The sequence below is a fragment of the Herpailurus yagouaroundi genome, unplaced genomic scaffold (genome assembly GCF_014898765.1).
Source record: "Herpailurus yagouaroundi ecotype Mexico unplaced genomic scaffold, PumYag 142, whole genome shotgun sequence".
Taxonomy (NCBI): Eukaryota; Metazoa; Chordata; class Mammalia; order Carnivora; family Felidae; genus Herpailurus; species Herpailurus yagouaroundi.
In genome coordinates, this window is record NW_024412397.1 from 27,563,286 (window position 1) to 27,586,923 (window position 23,638).

At 42.4% G+C, this 23,638-nt stretch overlaps 1 protein-coding gene and 1 long non-coding RNA gene across 6 annotated transcripts in view; one reads left to right on the forward strand and one right to left on the reverse strand.

Annotated features, from left to right (window-relative positions):
* KATNAL2 (katanin catalytic subunit A1 like 2) overlaps window positions 1-23,638 on the reverse strand; it is a 74,417-nt gene that overhangs the window by 14,344 nt on the left and 36,435 nt on the right. For 3 of the 4 annotated variants that reach the window (XM_040478903.1, XM_040478904.1, XM_040478906.1), the window contains exons 6-13: window positions 23,471-23,569; window positions 15,376-15,474; window positions 15,090-15,167; window positions 12,209-12,307; window positions 10,140-10,203; window positions 9,820-9,938; window positions 4,785-4,876; window positions 2,486-2,596 (exon numbers count right to left, since the gene is read on the reverse strand). In XM_040478903.1, the coding sequence (XP_040334837.1) occupies window positions 2,486-2,596; window positions 4,785-4,876; window positions 9,820-9,938; window positions 10,140-10,203; window positions 12,209-12,307; window positions 15,090-15,167; window positions 15,376-15,474; window positions 23,471-23,569 (761 nt within the window). The remainder of the gene's footprint in view (window positions 1-2,485; window positions 2,597-4,784; window positions 4,877-9,819; window positions 9,939-10,139; window positions 10,204-12,208; window positions 12,308-15,089; window positions 15,168-15,375; window positions 15,475-23,470; window positions 23,570-23,638) is intronic. The other variant, XM_040478905.1, reaches the window with a different exon arrangement.
* Window positions 2,517-12,391, forward strand: LOC121032968 (uncharacterized). 2 transcript variants are annotated; one of them, XR_005791625.1, is made up of 5 exons: window positions 2,517-2,614; window positions 6,196-6,336; window positions 11,208-11,544; window positions 11,690-11,808; window positions 12,358-12,391. It is a non-coding gene; the product is annotated as an uncharacterized LOC121032968 (long non-coding RNA). The 2 variants fall into 2 exon arrangements; XR_005791624.1 differs by lacking the exon at window positions 2,517-2,614 and having other exon boundaries at window positions 5,571-6,336.

A 23,638-nucleotide genomic window follows, 5' to 3' on the forward strand; every position in this document is an offset into this window, starting at 1 on the left:
ATAATGGCATTGTACAGTAATATAAGAAAATGTCCTTTTTTATTTTTACTCTTTCAATGTTTATTTTGAGAGGGGGGAGAGAGAGAGAGAGAGAGAGAGAGAGCACATGAATAGGGGAGGGACAGAGACAGAGAGGGAGAATCCCAAGCAGGCTCTGCACTGTCAATGCAGAGCCTGATGTGGGGCTTGAACTCACAAACCGTGAGATCACAACCTGAGCCGATAATCAAGAGTCAGATACTTAACTGACTGAGCCACTCAGACGTGCCGAAAATGTCCTTTTCAAAAAGATGTATAGTAAAATATATTTGTGAGAAGTAACATGACAATCTGGAATATACTTTAAAACATTGCAGCAAAACGAGGGAGGGGGCAAGAATAGATTATATCAATCAGGCAAGATGTTAGTTACTGAAACTGGGAAATGGTGCTTTTTCCTCTTCTTTAGTGTCTGTTTGGAGTTTTTCATACTAAAAAGTTTTTTAGAGCCCAGCATTGCTCAAGGACAGATCCAAAAGAACGTATCTTTTTTAATTAAAAAAATTTTTAATGTTTATTTATTTTTGAGAGAGACAGAGTGAGCAGGAGAGAGGTAGAGAGACAGAGGGAGACACAGAATGTGAAGCGGGCTCTAGGCTCCAAGCTGTCAGCACAGCCCAATGCGGCACTGGAACTTGGGAAGGGCAAGATCATGACCTGAGCCGAAGTGTGGCCCTTAACTGATGGAGCCCACCAGGCACCCCTGGATCCGAAGGTACGTTGTAATGATGCAAGCAAAGCCCAAAAGCATGTGTGTATTTGCCATTTGCCATAATGAGGGGCAATTCTTTTGGAAAAGCCCTTCGAAGCTTCTTTAATTTTTTATTGTCTTTTTTTTTTTTTTTCTCAGACCATTTTATGTGGGGTTTACCGAAAATGATCACCTCAGGGGACTTGTGGCAGCACAGAAACTTCCTCAGCAAAACCCTAGGTGTTCACTGGCAGTAGAAGTTTCTCTATCCCTCTAGAAAATGTGTAGGTCTCCCCGGGGGGCACAGACGGTCCAGGAGTCATGCACAAAGCTTCAGTTTCCACGCACCCTCCCCAGCTGACTCCCACAGTCACCCCAGGACAAGAGGAATGTGGTTATGACCAACCCCACTGCAAACAGCTGAAGCAACAGAGGTCCTTTCTCGGAGGCATTTCGCAATCGTTTATTTGAATGATAGTTCTCTGTTTGGACTCCACTGTAATATTTGTATATAAATGCCTCTACCATGAAAACATAAGATGCTGATCACCTTACACATTAGTGCAGTCTTATAAATTTGAGGGGAGGTGGAGCCAGGCTGAAATTAGGAATATATTTAAAATAACAGATTCCACATGAATGTCATCATCTCTTTTCAGTGACTTCTTTGGGAGCCTAGATGACCAGCATGCACAACAGCACGCACAACATTCATCTTTGAATGTAGAAACACAAATGGATGGGGTGGGGGTGGGGGAACAGTGTCACAAGTCCCAGCTCTGTTGCAGATTTGCTGTTGACTTTGGGTGGATTGACCTTCCTTGACCTTGGACCCTACCTGCAAATGGGAAGAACAACATTTCCTTATGTGTCTCCTGTTTTACCTGCCTCAAAAGAGATAATGTGTGTGAAAATTATATTCTTGGGACTATAAAGGAATTAGAGTTATTTTTTAAATATACTCTCCAAGTAGATAGTTTTCCCTAGTCAACATCTCTTATTTCCCAATTCTACTTCTAGAATTGTTCTTTAACCACTCTGGGATACAGCTTGAATAAAACACTCAGAGAGTAGATTATATTTTCAATTAGAGATTATTTAGCTTCCTATTTACTATGTAACATTAAAGGTTTTCCTCCTAATTTAAAAAAAGTTTGATTTTAATACTGTTAAAGAATAAACATATTATTTCTGGAATATTCCTGAGTCCTAAAGATTTTAGCATTGTATTAGTTCTCTGCCAAAGCCCTGCATAAATACAGTAAATAATTTGGCTTTAAACTCAAAATGTCCATTGAAAAATTTTTTTATGTTTATTTCTTTTTGAGACAGGGACAGAAAGAGACAGAGCATGAGTGGGGGAGGGGCAGAGAGAGAAGGAGACACAGAATCTGAAGCAGGCTCCAGGCTCTGAGCTGTCAGCACAGAGCCTGACATGGGTCATGAACCCATGAACCATGAGATCATGACCTGAGCTGAAGTTGGACACTTAACCAACTGAGCCACCCGGGTACCCTTCAAAATGTCCATTTTAAGTATTGCTAGTGGTAGGCCTGGCTTATGTTCCTTCTTTTAAGGCAGATTCTTTCATGGTACAGATAGCAAGGACTGAGGCCTTGACCAAGAAAGACTTCAGATTAATCTTCCAGGGCTGGAACCAAACATTGAGACTTTGCCCAAACTGGGCAATATAACGTCTTCATCTGTACTCAGTGTCTAATGGAAATGCATTTAAAATGTACTAAGATCTCTTACCATGGCAGGTTAGAAGCTGCTAAGACAAACACGAGATCTTCTGAGCGAGCCAGCCCGTCCATCTGCACCAGTAACTCTGTCTTCATCCGGAGGCTTCCTTCATGTTCTCCCCTACAGAGAGACACAGAGGTGAGGTTCTCCCAGGACAGAGTCTTTGCTTCCAGGACAAGAGTGGCACTCACAACATTGATTCAGTGCCTGTAGGACAGGTTCCTTGCCTCATTCCCGGGAGCCACTCGTAGGAGAGTTGAAGGAAACGAGTAGTTTGGTATTATTTTCACATAGAGAGTGAGAGAAAGGAAGTAAATGAATATAATGACGACATTGAGAAGAAAACCAAAAATTGGCAGTGAACTAGAAAATAACTAAAGGGCAGACAGTACTACTAATCGATTGAACACAGCCGGGCTGGGTCTCTCTGTAGTAGTATTATTTGCCCTTTGTAAAAACGGATAATTGAGAATAATCCTTTCATTTATACAGCAGGCATGAAAGTGCTTTTATACACCATAGTTCTTTTCATATAATTTATGGATATACTCTATTGAAGAAGAGAGATAAGCTACTGCATTGAATCTATTTCATTCTCTTCTAATAAAAGGCACGATAACGACACGGAGAGTATGTTTTCCTTGCACAGCCTGCTGGGGCTGTCTGCTGTGCAGATTCACCCTCCAAGCCCCACCTCCACCGCAGCCAAAGACCATCCCGCCATGAAGGAGCTCACTCCAGGACCTAACAATCTAAACTGGCTCTGAATCCGGACTATATTCAGCAGGCTCTCCTTCCTCTTCACTTGTATAGACTGAGTTAAAAGGACAAAAAATGCCTTTCTTGGACAACACAACATTCAACTTCTCCTCTCTGGGCATGTGTAGTGGCAGCATCAGTTAGGTATGTGTTTTTGTTAAGAACTGTACCACTCACTGTCAAACTACCTTTTCCCAAGAGAAAGGATAGTCTCACAGTATAGTTATGTATTTATTTAGGATTTACCGATACTTATTCTTTTCATATGACCCAGGAAGTTCTCAGAGCACCTGCCTTTATTCCCTGACTCTAGTTTTAGGGGTCAAGTTCCAGGCAAGGAAGCTGCCATTCAGTGTAAAACTCGGAGTACAGTCAAAGGCAGGAGATAAAGCTTCCAAATTAGCCATTCAAAGCTGTGGGAAACCCCAGGAATGGAGATTGACAAAGTGAATGTAAGAATGAGTGCACAGTTCACTCTGGTAGGGCAGGCCAGGTGGGCTGGGTCTTTGCAGACAGAATGACCACTAAGGTGGTCTGGTGGGTGCCTATCCAGGTGCCTGTGCATGTCTGCCCCTGTCAGGTCCTGTATAGAGAGGCAGAGCATCTAGCCTGAGGCTGACAAGCACCCGTGAAGCCATGGAAATTGTCCCATTGACCTCAATGCCATCAATCCCATGCATCCTGGGTGCATCCTAATGGTTGCTTTTCCCTGTTAGGAAAATGATTTCCAATAAGTAAAATTTCATAAATTATAGTTGTACTTCCAAGAAGTTGAGTATTTGCCTTTTATCACTATTAGTTCTGCCTTGATGATGGTCCGTCCATGAGAGGCTATTAATAAATGCCGCTGTGTTGAGATTTCCCAGAGACCTGTTTTTCCAAGCCAGGTTTAGTAAGAAGTTTCAAAGAAGAATACTTCTGATGAAGACAGAAAGAGTTTCTTAAAACACACACACACACACACACACACACACACACACACACACACACACACAAGGCTCACTGTAGTCTGAGATGTGTTCTTTCCTGCTGGGGACGTTAGTGGACACTTAATCTTTAGAGGTAACATATGTGACATATTTAAAATCAGACAGGCTGACCCACCACCTGATGTCACAGAAAAGTGGTGGCTTCCCTGGCCTCACACACTTTGTCGAGAGCTACCTCTTGGGACTTGGCCTTTGCAGCCCCATTCCCCACAGGCAGCCCCTCTGGCTCCAGAGGAGGTGGTCACGAGCAGCTATTTTGAGCCAGCGAGACCGTTATGGCAGCCTGGGATCGTGGGGCTGGGTGATCTTCAGGCCTGAAAACCACTCTGTGGGGAAAGGGGGAAGGGAGGATGACATTTCCTCCGGTTATAAAAACTACTTAAATCAGCTATTCAGTTAACAGGATCTAATTTAAAGACCTTTCCATGTGTCTGCAGAAAATTTGTGGGCTTATTAATAGGCTCATTCTGCTGGTAAATGTCGATGGGCTTCCGACCATCAAACACACTTACAAGAGGGGAGAAGTGATGACCGAAAAAAAAAAAAACCCTGTCTGTTACCCAGGAGCCGTGCCTCTCTGACTCATCACTGACTCCAACTCGTCCAGGAAGATGGTGGAGGGGGCGTGATAGCGGGCGAGTTCAAATAACACCTGGGTGGGAGAGAAGCAACCACATGTTCAAATTCATATAGTTAAGTTAAAGTTCTCAGATGCTCCCAGAGATTAAGAGCTTAGAATGGCTGTAATGTTAAGTATTTATGCTGCACTCTGTTCTTTCATAATAACTTTATAATCATTACTCCTTAGCACAACCCCATGGGGTTGGACGGTCCAATTATTTCCATCTATCACTTGACAAAATTAGAGCCAGAGAGAGTTAGTGGTTAGTTCAAGGTTACTAATCATAAATGGGAGAGCTTAAGCTAAAACTCAATACCTGAGCTCTAGTTGGTTAGTTAGCCCCCGAGACTCCCTGCCAATAACATGTTCCGTATGGACAAAAAAAACCTTGGAATATGTAAAGTCATTTAATGGTTTTCCCTCAACCTTTCAGGACAATGAGAGAGGGTCATTCTCAGAAGGAAGAATTGTAGGGGAAGGATACAGTTCCAGTTATGGGTAACAAGAAGAATTTTGCCCCTTTCTGCTCCCCAAATTACTCCACGGGGTCCTTATGCCACTCCAAACACTGTTGTTTGGTAGGTTCAGGTACTTTGAAGGAATTTAAGGCAATTCCCAATTGAATAAAATGTTCCATTCCAGAATAAAATATTATAGACTGAACAAGAACAGAAAAACAGCCAGCAAAAGAACAGACATATAAAAACAAAATAAAGAGCTCTAAAGGGAGATGTGGTAGTGATGAAAAGAGTATAAAAAACTAAAGCTTTTTTTTTTAACCTTGAAACTGATCTCTTGAGCATCATATACAATTCTTCACTGGTTGATCGGAGAAAGCAGTAGAGACTTAGAAAAGAATAGAGGTTCTTTAATAGGCAAAGGGGATTTATTCTCCATGTCACTTAGCGCTAGCAAAGTATCACAGAACAAATCAGAGGAGAAGAGCCCAGAAAAGGCCAGATTGTGTTTTCCTGGATAGTGGCAGGTTACCCCTTGCCGGTCTCCCCGTCACTGAGTGGGAAGTCCCTCACCTTCACCACTGCTTGTACGTGTGGTGCACCCATGCTCATGAGCAAGTATTTTCCTTTCACAGAATCCTGTTTCATTCGGCCAAGACAGTTGGCTCAGCCTAATGAACTGAGAGAACAGTGTCAACGCTGGGACACCCATCACGAATGCCTTTTAGACACGATAGCGACGCGCTCATTAGAAGCAAGCAACTTGTTTTCCTTGTCACAAAAAGAAAAGCCCCAATACAGCTGATATTAAGGGTGATTACAATAGCAGCAATCTACCCAATGAAAAGTGGAATATCAGAACTCTTTCATAGAACCATACATGTTTTTAAGGTCCTCCCCAAGGTGCAGAGAGACCAAGGGGCCCTATGAGACCAAATGCCCAGTTGGAAGGAGAACCGCATCCGGACCCTGTGTCTCCATATTGACCATACCACTGCTCTTCCCACTGCCAAAGAATACATAGAACTCCAGGTAAGTGCGCTGGAAGCGTTAGTCCAAAATTTTCAAAAGTACTTGGAGGAAGTTAAATCATACAACTAGGGGTGGGGGTGGGGGAGGGTGTTGAAAGATGTAAGCACCAACAGGTGTGTGCATTTGCTAAAGAGACCACTCAACTATTCAATAGCATCAATTCCTAGGAGGCATGAACATTAGGAGGGGAGGGAGGAACATAACCCAAGGGTTCCCTATAAATAACTCTTTGATTGGAATAGGAAGAGAAACAAATGGTAGGAAAGCTTCTCTGATGTAGAGGAAGGCCCTGAAGGGTTCTCTTTATCTGAAAGCTTCATAGTAAAGATTTTGACAGCATGACCAAGATTTTCCTGAGGATCCTTCCAAGAGCTCAGAAAAGAATTTCTGAGACGATAGAGAATGAGATCCCTCAAGGTTAGGAGAGGTTATCTGTTTTCCCTTTGAATTACTTTTTTTAAATATCCAAAACCAAAAGTGCATTTCACAGAAAAAAAAAGGAAATACAAATATCTTCTAAACCTATAAAAAGATGCTCAAGTTCATTCAGAGTTAAATGCATATTTGAGCACTGAAATATTAATTTCACTATCAGATTGGCAAAGATTTTTTTATTATTTTTAAAGATTTTTTTAAATGCTGATTTATTTTTGAGAGAGAGCACAAGCAGGGGAGGGGCAGAGAGAGAGGGGAACAGAGGGTCCAAAGTAGGCTCCTTGCTGTCAGCACAGAGTCCGACTCGGGGCTCAAGCTCACGAAACACGAGATGGTGACCCGAGCCGAAGTCGGACGCTTAACTGACTGGGCCGCCCAGGTGTCCCAAAGATTTCTAAATTTGGGTGGTACACAGTGTTGGCCAGGGTGGGGGAAGCAAACACGCACACCATTTATGGGTGTAGAAGCTGGTGCAACCCTGTTGTCAGGCAATTTGGCAATCAGTGATCTTTCATTCTCTCTGACCTAGCAATTCTACTTAAGAGAAATCATCTTACACTACTATATACGCAAGGACATGGATATAGTAAGATTGTCTGCTGTAGCTTTGTTCATGATAGCAGGAGGCTAGAAACAACCTAACTGTTGTTTACATTAGAGATAGCCATTAAGAAGAGACTGGTTAAATACATTTTGCAATGAACATTCCATGCAATGAAATCTGATACAGACTCATAAAAGAACATGTTCTGTCTACAATAGTGTTGAACAATATTCAAGTTATATTGGTAAGTGTGAACAAAAACAAAAGTTAATGAAGGATATGTGTAGTATGTTCCTACTGACATTTAGTAAAGAAGGAAGATATAGATGCAGTTGTTGGTATTTATATAAATATGATAAATGTTCTGGAAGGCTGCACTAGCAACTGTAGCAGTTGCCCCTGGGGAGAAGGTTCAGGGGTCTATATGCCCTTTTGTATCTTTTTTTTTCAAAATTATGAATTATTTTTAAAATATATGGGAAAGGAGGGGGAGAAATTGAGGAAGGAATCATTTCCTCACCCCTAGAATTTTAACAAAATAATTCTGAAGCAGAAGAAAACTTTAGTTAAATAAAATGCTCACACAGAATAGAGAGTTCTTGTTAAGTGACTTTTCTGGCTATCCCACATTAAACAAGACAATTCTTTTAGTAGTTTCAATCTTTGTTAAGGATATTCATAAAATATTTGAATTCGTTCTTCTGTCTAAGGAAGTCCTGTCCAGAGAATATAATGTAATCTTTCTTTGAGCATCTTGCAGTGTTTTGAGCGCATAGTTGTAAACACCACTTTTTCATGACAGGAGATGAATCTAAACTGAGTCTGGGGGCATCTCCTAAGAGTTTTAGTGTTCCGTAGCAAACAGAAATGGAATGTAAAAAAAAAAAATCTTCGGGGGCGCCTGGGTTAGCATCTGACTTCGGCTCAGTTCATGATCTCATGGTTCATGAGTTCGAGTCCCACGTCCTGCTCTGTGCTGACAGCTCAGAGCCGGAGGCTGCTTTGGATTCTGTGTCTCCCTCTCTGTCTCCTGCTCAAGCTCTGTCTCTCTCTGTCTCTCAAAAATAAATAAACATTGAAAAAAAAATAACTATTATATATGAGAATACTATTTAGGAGAAAATTCAGACCAGAGAAAGAGGTCTAGAAATAACAGAGATGGCAAAATAAGCTGACCAAAAAAAAAAAAAAAAAAAAAATCTTCAGGCTGATGATTTTATAGTTAGTTGGATTTCAGCTCATTGAAATCAAGCTAACTAGAATCACATGGAACCCCAAAATTTAGGAACAGGTGAGTTCAAACCCTATCTTTGGACCTGGCACTAAGTTAGACTCAAAGAACAAAGAAACAGATGTCAACATGGATTTCTACAAATTACAATCTCGATGGGGTGATAAGAATTCATAGGGGCCCCTGGGTCCCTCAGTCGGTTGAGCCTCTGACTCTGGATTTTGGCTCAGGTCATGATCTCACGGTTTATGAGGTCAAAGCTGCATCAGGCCCTGTGCTTACCGAATGGAGCCTGCTTGGGATTCTTTCTCTCCCTCTCTCTCTCTCTGCCCCCTCCCCTGCTCATGCTTTCTTGCTCACAAAATAAATAAATAAACATTCAAAGGAAGAATTTATAAAAACTTACACATTTGAAGTAACTTGAGAAAAGTATCAAAGTAATAAATAATAGGTAATTTTAGGTAAATCAATCCTATAAAAATATTCTATTATGACTTCCAAGTAAGCCATAATATTTTGAAAATAAGTCATCTAAGGGAATGTAACCTAAGCAAAATATTTTAGAGGAAATTTCTTTTCAGAAAATTTATAGTATTTACATTTACTTAGTATTGATTACTTGCCAGTCATTCTACAGAATTTAATAGTTTAACAGGATTTCTGAGAAGGACCCACTTTACATTGAGGAGTAAATCATAAACAGGTGTTCTCATAAGATAACTGGGAAGTATAGTAAAAAATGTTACATTATATTTTATATAAAATATACTTTCTATTTCTCTCCTAAGGAGAGAAAAATCTCTAAGGCTATGGGGCACTGTGGAGGAAAGTTGCTCAGACCATCTGAAAGAATAATTGTCTTAAATTTCTTGATTCTTTGAGTATGTAGTGTAGGGACTTGCAGACAGTAGCAGCCTCTCAAATGTTAACTGAATATACCGCACATGCTTAATAATAAATGCTTCTTGAATGAAGAAAAAAATATTCCACTTCATAAACAACCTTTTCCCCAGATTCCATTCCTAAGCTACATGAATCACAAAAGGACCATTGGTCAAATTCCCAAAGGAAAGGACATCATGTTTTGCTGATGGGGACAGGATTAATATCCACCTATAATAGTCAATCAATCCATCTTCTGGGTTTTTAGTAATCAAGATCCGGGATAAATTCTAACATATAAATCGCTTAAAAACAAATAAGCTCTAACATCATTTTGTACCACTGTATTCGCTGGCACTTATTCTGAAAAAACAAAATCAGGAATTCCTACCCGAACAAGTTTTTCTGAATCCCCTCTCCATTTGCTGACAATGGTAGACGCAGAAATGTTAAAGAAGGTTGTTTTGCACTCCGTGGCCACAGCTTTGGCCAGTAAAGTCTTCCCTGTACCTAGAGACACATGGGGATGAATTGTGAGCAACACTTGAACTCCATTCCTCTGCTAACAGATAGAAGTCAGTGTCACAAGAAGTCGGTGAAAAAGGAGATGGTTACCTAGCGGTCATTAGCCCCAGTGCTGAATGAGGACAGGACAAGTCGTCATCCACACACACACTTAATATCAAGACCCAAACAGAACGATTCCTTTACCTGGAGGGCCATAGAGCAGCAGTCCTTTCCAGGGGGAGAGAATTCCTGTAAACAGCTGTGGGTACTATGGAAACAAGGAACAAAGAAGAGGTTTGGTATCCGTATGTCAGCCTACACACCCTCAGCGCAATCAAATGAAGCCAGAGTGAAACACAGCACAATTCAGACAGTCAGCCTTTTTTTAAGGCTGGCTGCTTCTATTTACATCATATTTATCCCAGGTTGACTTTCACACTTGATAGGAATGCGTGGCTTAATATTTGTGGCTTTTTACAAGAGCAGTTTTGTTTTGTTTTGTTTTAAGGAAAAGAAAGGCATACGTGGGTACTTTTCTTCTCCATTACAGTAGTTATCGCCCACATACATAACATCATTTCCGCCAGGGGTCTATATACAGGGTATTTGGCAATCTTTTGAATGTTGTGAACAGGGAGTGCCCTTTAAGATAAACACCAGAACCGACAAAGGTGTGTGCGAATTAGGCATGAAGCTATGGTGAAGCCTGATTTAGAAGCTGGGAACCTTGGTGCTGAATGCATTATGAGACACTGACTCCAAACAGGACATACATGAACTTTAGTGATTCTCTCCCGTTAGTTCAAATTCAGACAATCTGGAGCATAGGTAGAGTTGACAGAGAACAAGGAAGAAGGAAAAACAATAGTATGATTATAACTAGCTATTAGTTTCTTGCTGATGCTAATGTCAAAATCTCGATGTCATCACGTACAGAGCTTATGATACTACGGAGATAACACATCCAGAGTTTCAATGAGATGTCCTATCCTTTCCAGAAGACTTGTATTGTAGAGCCATTCAGAGGAAAGGGTGAATAAATTCCCACTAGTTCTGAATACCAGCATATTTTTTACTCCCATGTCAGAACACAGAAAGAAAGAGAGGGGAAAGACATTCCAAATTCATTGATTTTTGTCTCATTAGAATAGAAGCAGCCAAAAATCAGGGGCTGCATGGGCTCAGTGGTAATAATAAGTAGGTTATTCAATACAATAAATTTGTTATCTTCACTGGGGAAGATCACAGAAAATGGCCGCAAATTATCTGCAGCTCCTCCCACCACATGAATCTGGACTTGGCCTTGTGACTTTGGCCAATGAGACATCAGCAAGTAGAAGAGACGTGGGAGATGCTGTTGGATTGGGACCTGCCCTTTCTTGCTTCTGTCTGGGAACCCTCTGTCACCATGGGAACAAGACTCGGTCTGCCTGCCGGAGGATGAGAGGCACGTGGAGAAGTCTCAGTCGTTCCGTTTATTCCAGCTTTCCCAGCTACCCTGGCTGATGCCCCGGATGTGGGAGTGAGTCCAGCCAGTATCATGTGGCAAAGAGATGAGCTAGCCCTGCTGGGCCCAGCCCAAACGGCATACCCCCACAGGCGCACATAAGTAAGTGATGGTTGTTTTTCTAAGGTGCGAAGTTTTGGGGTGGTCTGTTTTACAGCCAGAGCTATGTGGTACACTGACCTTCTCAGTACCACAGTTGTAAACCCACCATGGAAAGTCCTGTTTTTCTATTTTCTTTCCTGTTTAGTGAACCACTCTGCACAAAGACTTGTCAGGAATAAGCAATGAGCACAACACGGTGGCTTTCCTGCTGGTGCCCTGGAAGGGGCTGTCTAGTCCCTACAACCAGTCAAAGCAAAACCCCAGGTGATGTGGGTATTGGGGAGGGTAGGCGGTAAGATGTATAGAAGCAAAGTGAGAGGCCCTCTCCTACAGGAGGTATTTCTGCTATAATACGTATATTTTTAGGGAGGCAGGCTAATTTGAACCTATCTATAGCAACTGGCAAATCATATATATTAGAGTCTTAGATCTTAAATGATCACTTGAACAGACACCTGCCTTGAACCAATATGTAACATGATTCCAAATTGCCTACAACGGACTGGGCCTTGGTACTCCAACGTTTAACCAAATACTGTGACACAGGCAAAAAGTTAACTTGATGGCAGAAAAACATCCTGTCCTCTTCCTGATGGGTGCATGACATACAGTTTGTCCAATGGATAATGAACAGAAATACCCCCACGAGGCTTCCCATCCTTACCCTTATAGGGTACACGACAGCTTCTTTGACTAACTGCTTGGCTGCATCGAGTCCAATAATGTCATTCCACTTTATGTTTGGACTATGGAGATAAATGTCCTGCAATGCACATTTGATCATTTTGTTAACACTAGTGTTTTCCTCCACAGCTGTAATAAACACAGGAGCAGCAGAATAGTTGACTTACAATAGGATGGAAAGGTGATAAAAACTTTTCATGTTAGATATACGTATATATGCATATTGTAATCATGGGCTAGCTCACTAAATGGATGCCATGAACATATTCAGTGATTTTTCCCTGAAGAAGATATTGGTGATACAATATGGTACTTTTAAGAGGGGAAAAAAAAAAATCTCCTAACGATGGACTATACCTGTCTTCAGTTAATAGCAAACCGTGCTGATTTACGGCTGTAATCAAAGAGGCTACAGAATATGCCTTCAAATTACATTGGCTTTGACTGCAAAACATAGTTCCTAGCCAGTGCCTGGCTCCCCTTGCTCCTTGCTCTCTCAAACACTTTCTTAATTTGTGGCCTAAGAGAGATCACGCTCCTCTGAAACCAATTTCTCTTTTTCCCTAGTGATCACCCCTACTTTCCATCAGGAGCAATTGCTCCTACAAAATTCAAGGAAGTCAACAACCGGGCAAAAGTGCGGTCTGAGCCACTCCTTGTGGAGCCCTGTAGCAACCATCTGGGGCAATCAATTAAGGCCGGTTTTACTGATAATTCATTTAAAGTTTCCAAACGTCAATTTCACAAGCCACCTTGGAACAGTCACTCAGGGCCTTTCTCAGTAGGAGCTCTTTCAGGCAAACTGAGTAACTAGTGTGTTACATCAAAAAAAAAAGAAAAAGCTCCCTCTTTCAAGTCATTCTGAGTGACCACAGAACAATCTGGGAACTAGTTTTATGTGTATTTAATTTTTAAATAAACAATACACGCACGTGGTTCAAAAACACACGTTTTCAATGCCCCCACCCCTGTTGCCTGTCTCTCCGTATCCCTCTGCCACGGGTGACAACTTTTATTAGAGAAACTATTCATTCAAGTGATTTTAGGCATGATCCATTCCTGGACGGGATGGCAGCGAAAGCACATCTATCTTCCAAAATCTTGGGAGAACCCTCCCTGTCTTTAGACAGTGTATCTGCCTGCTAGCCCACCAGCCACTCACATTCTTACTACCACACTTTCTTAGAAGAAGCTTGGCACACAGTGGGGATTGATCTACCCTGGAACTCAAAGCAGCCATAGATAAAAGCAGTATTCCTTGCCCTCTTCTAGAGCTGACATTGAGTTTCACATAGCAGTACTTAATTTCCCAATGGGAAGTTCCTCCTCATAGCCGCAAAACTTATCAGTCAGAACTCAACAGGACTGCCTCATGAGGTGGTGAGCTCCCCAACACTGTAAGCATTCAAGCAGGGACTGAACGACTACTTCCTGTGGCACTGTAGGAAAGATGCCAGGTGGAATCATTTCAGGCCACTTCTCTACACGTCCGTTATCATTAGTTATGGTATCCTATTGCAGAAACAGTAGCAAAAAGGATATTTTTCTCTGCTCTCTGGTGCATCCGAATTACCACAGCCTGGCTCAATCCTCATCCTCTCTCACTGGTAATAACTTGAGAGCTGGTCTCCTTATCTCTATTTCTTTGATCTCCATCCACCACACTGTCATCAGGACATCTGAGTAGCCCATTCTCCCGATGGACACCTTTCAAAGATTCCGCATGTCCTCCAGACAACTTCCAGTGCTGGGCTAGTGCTCGCTATGCCCCTAGCTCAGGAACTCCGGCCTCTCTCTGCAACCCCGTTCCCCACCACTCCTTGGGGCTCATTCAGCTCAAAGCAGTACGATTTCACAGTGTGTTTGGCCCAGAACCCTCCACCCTCCCTCTTCTACTTTTTCACGCACCTATTTCTTATGTGTCTTCTTCCCTAGTGCTTTCCCCACCCTTTGGCACAAAACACCCCTCCTTTGGGTTCTCCAAGTGCACCTTACCCATGGGATGAGAGACTCTTTCAGGCAAGGACTGTGTCTGATTTGTTCATCTTTGTGTTTCCAGCCCCCACCGCATGCTTGACACCTAATAGGTGTGGTAACAGCTGCGGAACTGAACAGCCAGAGCTGGGGAACCCTTAATTACTGCAGAATAGCTGTGCATTTTTTGGAACATATTAAACATCTCTCCGAGTCTGCCTAGGTTGCAGTCTTTCATTAAATATGAGATCGCTGGATATCAGATAAATAGCCTATAACTCAGGAATCTATTCTGTTCCCAAGGAACTTGCCCAAAGTCACACAGCTAGAAAAAGAAGGATGTAGAAATCAAATCCAGGTCAACTGATTCCAGAGCCGGTATCGTTAACCATGAGACTCCACTGCCTTTAAATTCTGAAGGGTAAGCTTGAAATTCAGTAGTCTGGATGATAAGCTCTTTCCTGCTAATCTTGTTTTTCATGGAAATTTCCAATTATGAAATCATCAGACTCCCAATATCTCTGTTTCTAGACTTTGTTTAAACAAGACACAGACATGCTCTTTCCTTCTCTAAGAGACTTTCTCTCCTTAACTGTTGGCTCTGCTCTAAAACCTTTCACCTGTCCCTTGCCTTCCAAGTCTGTTTCCCTTTTGGTTTTCTTGGCCTCTGTAGTGAGATGGTGGGCTCTTTGTATTGTAATTTTATGATTCTATAATTTATTTATCATGCATTATTGTGCCTCTAAACAATATGAGTGCCTTTGCAAGTGGGGGCACTTTATAAATAAATGATCATATTTATTGTTATTAATAAAAGAAGCAGCCCACAATGCTCCAGGAGCCCCGATCCGCCTCCGTAAATTTGTGAATTGAATATCAGATCTTACCCGGCTCACCACGGCTGCCAATTCTCGCATCTCACTATTCATGCCAATAAATGCACTCAGAGGTTTCAACAATCGTTCCTGATGATGGGAACAGAAAGTTTTACGTTACAATGTTGTTCATAACTTAGAAAGCAAAACAGGATGCGGATCTCAGTGACATAAATGGTGGCAGATAGCTGTGACCTTTGAGTTGATCTCAAAATTTCTCTGGACTCGAAATTATACTTCTAAAGTTCGTCCTGATGTTGGTAGTTTGCAAGACGAATGTCACGTCTTAGCCACTTACTGAGGGGTCTGGGTTACAGTCAAGGCTGTTCAAGCCAACTTCGCTGGTTGCTCCTTTGATGGCATCTGTGAGCAGCCCTCGGAAGTCAATGATTTGGCCCTGAAAGGGAGTAATGGTTATTTACACCATTAAAACATAAGAGAAGACAATCCTCAATAGCTCAGCTTCTGTAAATCAAGACACATGTATGTACTTTGGTATGTAGGACACACAAAATGAAGCTTTGAAAAGAACCTGCACTGGGCCTCCTGGGTGGCTCAGTCACTTGAGTCCTGCTCAGGTCATGATCCTGGGGTCGTGGGACTGAGCCCTATGTCGGGCTCTGCACTAACCATGGAACCTGCTTAAGATTCTCTCTCTTTCTCTCTCTCTCTGCCCCTCTCTCTCTCTGCTTCCGCCCCCTCCCCGCTCACATGTGCTCACTCTCTCTCTAAAATAAAAAAAATATTTTTTAATAAAATAAAAAGAACCCGCACTAATAATGAACAAGATGATTTCCTCAAGTTGGGCACTCTAGAAGAAAAAATAAGTTGAAATAAATTCCTTAGAATGAAGTTGGTTTGAATAAAAATTCACAAGCATTTTTCAGTTCCTGACGCCATGCCATATGCTTCCTTACAGGTCTGGCTCCCCTATATTGTCTCATCCTTTGAGACGTTTCACACACAGGAAGAACTCATCATCAGGAGAGTGATGATAGTTCCCATTAACCACCATGTACATTCTCCACTCAGTAGAGTCCCAGCTAACAAGTCACTTAAGGCCAGGTTTAAACCCAGATATCGATTTTTGGAGGAGGGAGGGAAGATGGCGGCGTAGGAGGACGCTGGGCTCACCGCGCGTCCTGCTGATCACTTAGATTCCACCTACACCTGCCTAAATAACCCAGAAAACCACCAGAGGATTAGCAGAACGGAGTCGCCGGAGCCAAGCGCAGACGAGAGGCCCACGGAAGAGGGTAGGAAGGGCGGCGAGGCGGTGCGCGCTCCACGGACTGGCGGGAGGGAGCCGGGGCGGAGGGGCGGCTCGCCGGCCAAGCAGAGCCCCCAAGTCGGGCTTGCAAAAAGCGGAGGGGCCTGACGGACTGTGTTCCGACAGCAAGCGCGACTTAGCGGCTGGGAGGTCATAAGTTAACAGCTCTGCTCAGAAAGCGGGAAGGCTGGAGGACAAAGGGAAGGAGAGCTGCTGAGCCCCCGGACGACAGAGCTCAGTTTGGTGGGGAACAAAGGCGCTCGCCAGCGCCATCTTCCCCGCCCATCCCCCAGCCAAAATCCCAAAGAGAACCAGTTCCTGCCAGGGAACTTGCTCGCTCCGCTCCGCGCAAAAACCCAACTCTGCGCTTCTGCGGAGCCAAACCTCCGGCAGCGGATCCGACTCCCTGCTGCTGCCACAGGGCCCCTCCTGAAGTGGATCACCTAAGGAGAAGCAAGCTAAGCCTGCCCCTCCTGCCCCTGTGCACCTTGCCTACCCACCCCAGCTAAGACGCCAGATCCCCAGCATCACAAGCCTGGCAGTGTGCAAGTAGCCCAGACAGGCCACCCCACCCCACAGTGAATCCCGCCCCTAGAAGAGGGGAAGAGAAGGCACGCACCAGTCGGACTGTGGCCCCAGCGGTGGGCTGGGGGCAGACATCAGGTCTGACTGCGGCTCCGCCCACCAACTCCAGTTATACACCACAGCACAGGGGAAGTGCCCTGCAGGTCCTCACCACGCCAGGGACTATCCAAAATGACCAAGCGGAAGAATTCCCCTCAGAAGAATCTCCAGGAAATAACAACAGCTAATGAGCTGATCAAAAAGGATTTAAATAATATAACAGAAAGTGAATTTAGAATAATAGTCATAAAATTAATCGCTGGGCTTGAAAACAGTATAGCTGACAGCAGAGAATCTCTTGCTACAGAGATCAAGGGACTAAGGAACAGTCACGAGGAGCTGAAAAACGCTTTAAACGAAATGCATAACAAAATGGAAACCACCACGGCTCGGATTGAAGAGGCAGAGGAGAGAATAGGTGAACTAGAAGATAAAGTTATGGAAAAAGAGGAAGCTGAGAAAAAGAGAGATAAAAAAATCCAGGAGTATGAGGGGAAAATTAGAGAACTAAGTGATACACTAAAAAGAAATAATATACGCATCATTGGTATCCCAGAGGAGGAAGAGAGAGGGAAAGGTGCTGAAGGGGTACTTGAAGAAATAATAGCTGAGAACTTCCCTGAAGTGGGGAAGGAAAAAGGCATTGAAATCCAAGAGGCACAGAGAACTCCCTTCAGACGTAACTTGAATCGATCTTCTGCACGACATATCATAGTGAAACTGGCAAAATACAAGGATAAAGAGAAAATTCTGAAAGCAGCAAGGGGTAAACGTGCCCTCACATATAAAGGGAGACCTATAAGACTCGTGACTGATCTCTCTTTTGAAACTTGGCAGGCCAGAAAGAGTTGGCACGAGATTTTCAGTTTGCTAGACAGAAAAAATATGCAGCCGAGAATCCTTTATCCAGCAAGCCTGTCATTTAGAATAGAAGGAGAGATAAAGGTCTTCCCAAACAAACAAAAACTGAAGGAATTTGTCACCACTAAACCAGCCCTACAAGAGATCCTAAGGGGGACCCTGTGAGACAAAGTACCAGAGACATCACTACAAGCATAAAACATACAGACATCACAATGACTCTAAACCCATATCTTTCTATAATAACACTGAATGTAAATGGATTAAATGCGCCAACCAAAAGACATAGGGTATCAGAATGGATAAAAAAACAAGACCCATCTATTTGCTGTCTACAAGAGACTCATTTTAGACCTGAGGACACCTTTAGATTGAGAGTGAGGGGATGGAGAACTATTTATCATGCTACTGGAAGCCAAAAGAAAGCTGGAGTAGCCATACTTATATCAGACAAACTAGACTTTAAATTAAAGGCTGTAACAAGAGATGAAGAAGGACATTATATAATAGTGACAGGGTCTATCCATCAGGAAGAGCTAACAATTATAAATGTCTATGCGCCGAATACTGGAGCGCCCAAATATATAAAACAATTACTCATAAACACAAGCAACCTTATTGATAAGAATGTGGTCATTGCAGGGGACTTTAACACCCCACTTACAGAAATGGATAGATCATCTAGACACACGGTCAATAAAGAAACAAGGGCCCTGAATGAGACATTGGATCAGATGGACTTGACAGATATATTTAGAACTCTGCATCCCAAAGCAACAGAATATACTTTCTTCTCGAGTGCACATGGAACATTCTCCAAGATAGATCATATACTGGGTCACAAAACAGCCCTTCATAAGTTTACAAGAATTGAAATCATACCATGCATACTTTCAGACCACAATGCTATGAAGCTTGAAATCAACCACAGAAAAAAGTCTGGAAAACCTCCAAAAGCATGGAGGTTAAAGAACACCCTACTAACGAATGAGTGGGTCAACCAGGCAATTAGAGAAGAAATTAAAAAATATATGGAAACAAACGAAAATGAAAATACAACAATCCAAACGCTTTGGGACGCAGCGAAGGCAGTCCTGAGAGGAAAATACATTGCAATCCAGGCCTATCTCAAGAAACAAGAAAAATCCCAAATACAAAATCTAACAGCACACCTAAAGGAAATAGAAGCAGAACAGCAAAGGCAGCCTAAACCCAGCAGAAGAAGAGAAATAATAAAGATCAGAGCAGAAATAAACAATATAGAATCTAAAAAAACTGTAGAGCAGATCAACGAAACCAAGAGTTGGTTTTTTGAAAAAATAAACAAAATTGACAAACCTCTAGCCAGGCTTCTCAAAAAGAAACGGGAGATGACCCAAATAGATAAAATCATGAATGAAAATGGAATGATTACAACCAATCCCTCAGAGATACAAACAATTATCAGGGAATACTATGAAAAATTATATGGCAACAAATTGGACAACCTGGAAGAAATGGACAAATTCCTGAACACCCACACTCTTCCAAAACTCAATCAGGAGGAAAGAGAAAGCTTGAACAGACCCATCACCAGCGAAGAAATTGAATCGGTTATCAAAAATCTCCCAACAAATAAGAGTCCAGGACCAGATGGCTTCCCAGGGGAGTTCTACCAGACGTTTAAAGCAGAGATAATACCTATCCTTCTCAAGCTATTCCAAGAAATAGAAAGGGAAGGAAAACTTCCAGACTCATTCTATGAAGCCAGTATTACTTTGATTCCTAAACCAGACAGAGACCCAGTAAAAAAAGAGAACTACAGGCCAATATCCCTGATGAATACGGATGCCAAAATTCTCAATAAGATACTAGCAAATCGAATTCAACGGCATATAAAAAGAATTGTTCACCATGATCAAGTGGGATTCATTCCTGGGATGCAGGGCTGGTTCAACATTCGCAAATCAATCAACGTGATACATCACATTAACAAAAAAAAAGAGAAAAACCATATGATCCTGTCAATCGATGCAGAAAAGGCCTTTGACAAAATCCAGCACCCTTTCTTAATAAAAACCCTTGAGAAAGTCGGGATAGAAGGAACATACTTAAAGATCATAAAAGCCATTTATGAAAAGCCCACAGCTAACATCATCCTCAACGGGGAAAAACTGAGAGCTTTTTCCCTGAGATCAGGAACACGACAGGGATGCCCACTCTCACCGCTGTTGTTTAACATAGTGCTGGAAGTTCTAGCATCAGCAATCAGACAACAAAAGGAAATCAAAGGCATCCAAATTGGCAAAGATGAAGTCAAGCTTTCGCTTTTTGCAGATGACATGATATTATACATGGAAAATCCGACAGACTCCACCAAAAGTCTGCTAGAACTGATACATGAATTCAGCAAAGTTGCAGGATACAAAATCAATGTACAGAAATCAGTTGCATTCTTATACACTAACAGTGAAGTAACAGAAAGACAAATAAGGAAACTGATCCCATTCACAATTGCACCAAGAAGCATAAAATACCTAGGAATAAATCTAACCAAAGATGTAAAGGATCTGTATGCTGAAAACTATAGAAAGCTTATGAAGGTAATTGAAGAAGATTTAAAGAAATGGAAAGACATTCCCTGCTCATGGATTGGAAGAATAAATATTGTCAAAATGTCAATACTACCCAAAGCTATCTACACATTCAATGCAATCCCAATCAAAATTGCACCAGCATTCTTCTCGAAACTAGAACAAGCAATCCTAAAATTCATATGGAACCACAAAAGGCCCCGAATAGCCAAAGTAATTTTGAAGAAGAAGACCAAAGCAGGAGGCATCACAATCCCAGACTTTAGCCTCTACTACAAAGCTGTCATCATCAAGACAGCATGGTATTGGCACAAAAACAGACACATAGACCAATGGAATAGAATAGAAACCCCAGAACTAGACCCACAAACGTATGGCCAACTCATCTTTGACAAAGCAGGAAAGAACATCCAATGGAAAAAAGACAGTCTCTTTAACAAATGGTGCTGGGAGAACTGGACAGCAACATGCAGAAGGTTGAAACTAGACCACTTTCTCACACCATTCACAAAAATAAACTCAAAATGGATCAAGGACCTGAATGTGAGACAGGAAACCATCAAAACCCTAGAGGAGAAAGCAGGAAAAGACCTCTCTGACCTCAGCCGTAGCAATCTCTTACTCGACACATCCCCAAAGGCAAGGGAATTAAAAGCAAAAGTGAATTACTGGGACCTTATGAAGATAAAAAGCTTCTGCACAGCAAAGGAAACAACCAACAAAACTAAAAGGCAACCAACGGAATGGGAAAAGATATTTGCAAATGACATATCGGACAAAGGGCTAGTATCCAAAATCTATAAAGAGCTCACCAAACTCCACACCCGAAAAGCAAATAACCCAGTGAAGAAATGGGCAGAAAACATGAATAGACACTTCTCTAAAGAAGACATCCGGATGGCCAACAGGCACATGAAAAGATGTTCAGCGTCGCTCCTTATCAGGGAAATACAAATCAAAACCACACTCAGGTATCACCTCACGCCAGTCAGAGTGGCCAAAATGAACAAATCAGGAGACTATAGATGCTGGAGAGGATGTGGAGAAACGGGAACCCTCTTGCACTGTTGGTGGGAATGCAAATTGGTGCAGCCACTCTGGAAAGCAGTGTGGAGGTTCCTCAGAAAATTAAAAATAGACCTACCCTATGACCCAGCAATAGCACTGCTAGGAATTTATCCAAGGGACACAGGAGTACTGATGCATAGGGGCACTTGTACCCCAATGTTCATAGCAGCACTCTCAACAATAGCCAAATTATGGAAAGAGCCTAAATGTCCATCAACTGATGAATGGATAAAGAAATTGTGGTTTATATACACTATGGAATACTACGTGGCAATGAGAAAAAATGAAATATGGCCTTTTGTAGCAACGTGGATGGAACTGGAGAGTGTGATGCTAAGTGAAATAAGCCATACAGAGAAAGACAGATACCATATGGTTTCACTCTTATGTGGATCCTGAGAAACTTAACAGGAACCCATGGGGGAGGGGAAGGAAAAAAAAAAAAGAGAGGTTAGAGTGGGAGAGAGCCAAAGCATAAGAGACTGTTGAGAACTGAGAACAAACTGAGGGTTGATGGGGGGTGGGAGGGAGGAGAGGGTGGGTGATGGGTATTGAGGAGGGCACCTTTTGGGATGAGCACTGGGTGTTGTATGGAAACCAATTTGACAATAAATTTCATATATAAATAAAATAAATAAATAAATAAATAAATAAACCCAGATATCTGCCTCCCGTACTCCTCCCAATGCCACCTCATCTCCCCCGCAGGCAGAAGGAGAAAGAAAGGATGCATGCAAGAAAAAACTAATTAGCAGTAGCCAGCACTTACCGAGTGTATATTATATGCTGGACACTATGCTAACATTCTCCACTCGTTATGATATCTTTCTAATTAAAAACATTTTTTTTAATGTTTATTCATTTTTGAGAGAGACAGAGACAGAGTGTGAGCAGGGGAGGGGCAGAGAAAGAGGGAGACACAGAATCCGAATCAGGCTTCAGGCTCCAGGCTCCAAGCTGTCAGCACAGACCCTGATGTGGGGCTGGAACTCATAAGCCGCAAGATCATGACCTCAGCTGAAGTTGGCACTTAACCTACTGAGCCACCCAGGCACCCCTTTTTAAAATTTTTTTAATGTGTATTTATTTTTGAGAGAGAGAGAGAGAGAGAGAGAGAGAGAGAGAGAGAGAGAAAGAACCATATACTTGAGGACCTTAAAAGGAGCCAGTTCAAGCCAATGAGAGCTCCCTTAATTTCCAGGGAGATGCTCCCAGCCTCCCCTCCAAACACACACACAGTCAGAGTTTAGTTCACCCCAGAAGAGCCAGCCAGGGGTAAGTCTGAAGTCCTGTAGTTTGAGAACTTGCTTGAAGAAAGATGACTCTTAAAAAGACACCCAACCCCAGAATTTACAATCAAGAGAAACCTGCTGGGTGTTGATACTGCTTCACCTTTCCAAAGGACAGGTTTTAACCTACCTTTTGCCTACAGCCACCCAATCTGGGTCTTCTCTGTTTGAGAAACGGTTATTTCTGAATCAAGAAATGAGGTTCATTATGAAAAAGGTAGAAATATTTAGTATGGATAAGACCCACCCTATTTCAACTGAGGTTTCATGGTTCACATGGAATGACATGTAAGCCTAGAGCCACATCTTCATGGAGAAAAAGTGCCATCGCTCATCAGTTACCACCAATGGGGGAAGAAAGAATGGGTAGGCCATCATAACTCCTTCAATAATACAGAACACCCATGCTGATCATTTCAGTCGTGGGATTTTTAAGCTGAAAGTGACGTTGGAAGCCATCTCTTCCAAACTCCTGAGTTTACAAATAGGGAAACTGAGCTTCTTCGAGGTGGGGCACATCCTTCAAGACCAGACCAGAACACCAGGGCTGTAATCCTCATCCAGTGCTCCTCTCAGTTCACTGCACAGCCAGCCTTTGACCGTCACCTATTAGCTTTCCTCTTTGACAAAAACAGCCTTTTTTTACTTTCATTTTTACAAAGAAAAGGGATGCCCCCTTTTGGTTCTAGGTTCACGAATGCCACTTACTTTTTGTGGGCGGACGTTTTCTTCTCCGCTGCCTTTGGGGATTCCTGATATACTCAAGCCAAAGTCAGCGCCCTCCATGGGAGTATTATTGATAGGCTCCTGGGGAAAGAGGAAGACAGCAAGAAGCCAGCTGGGGAAGCAAGTTCCACATGCTGGTGGAAAATGCCT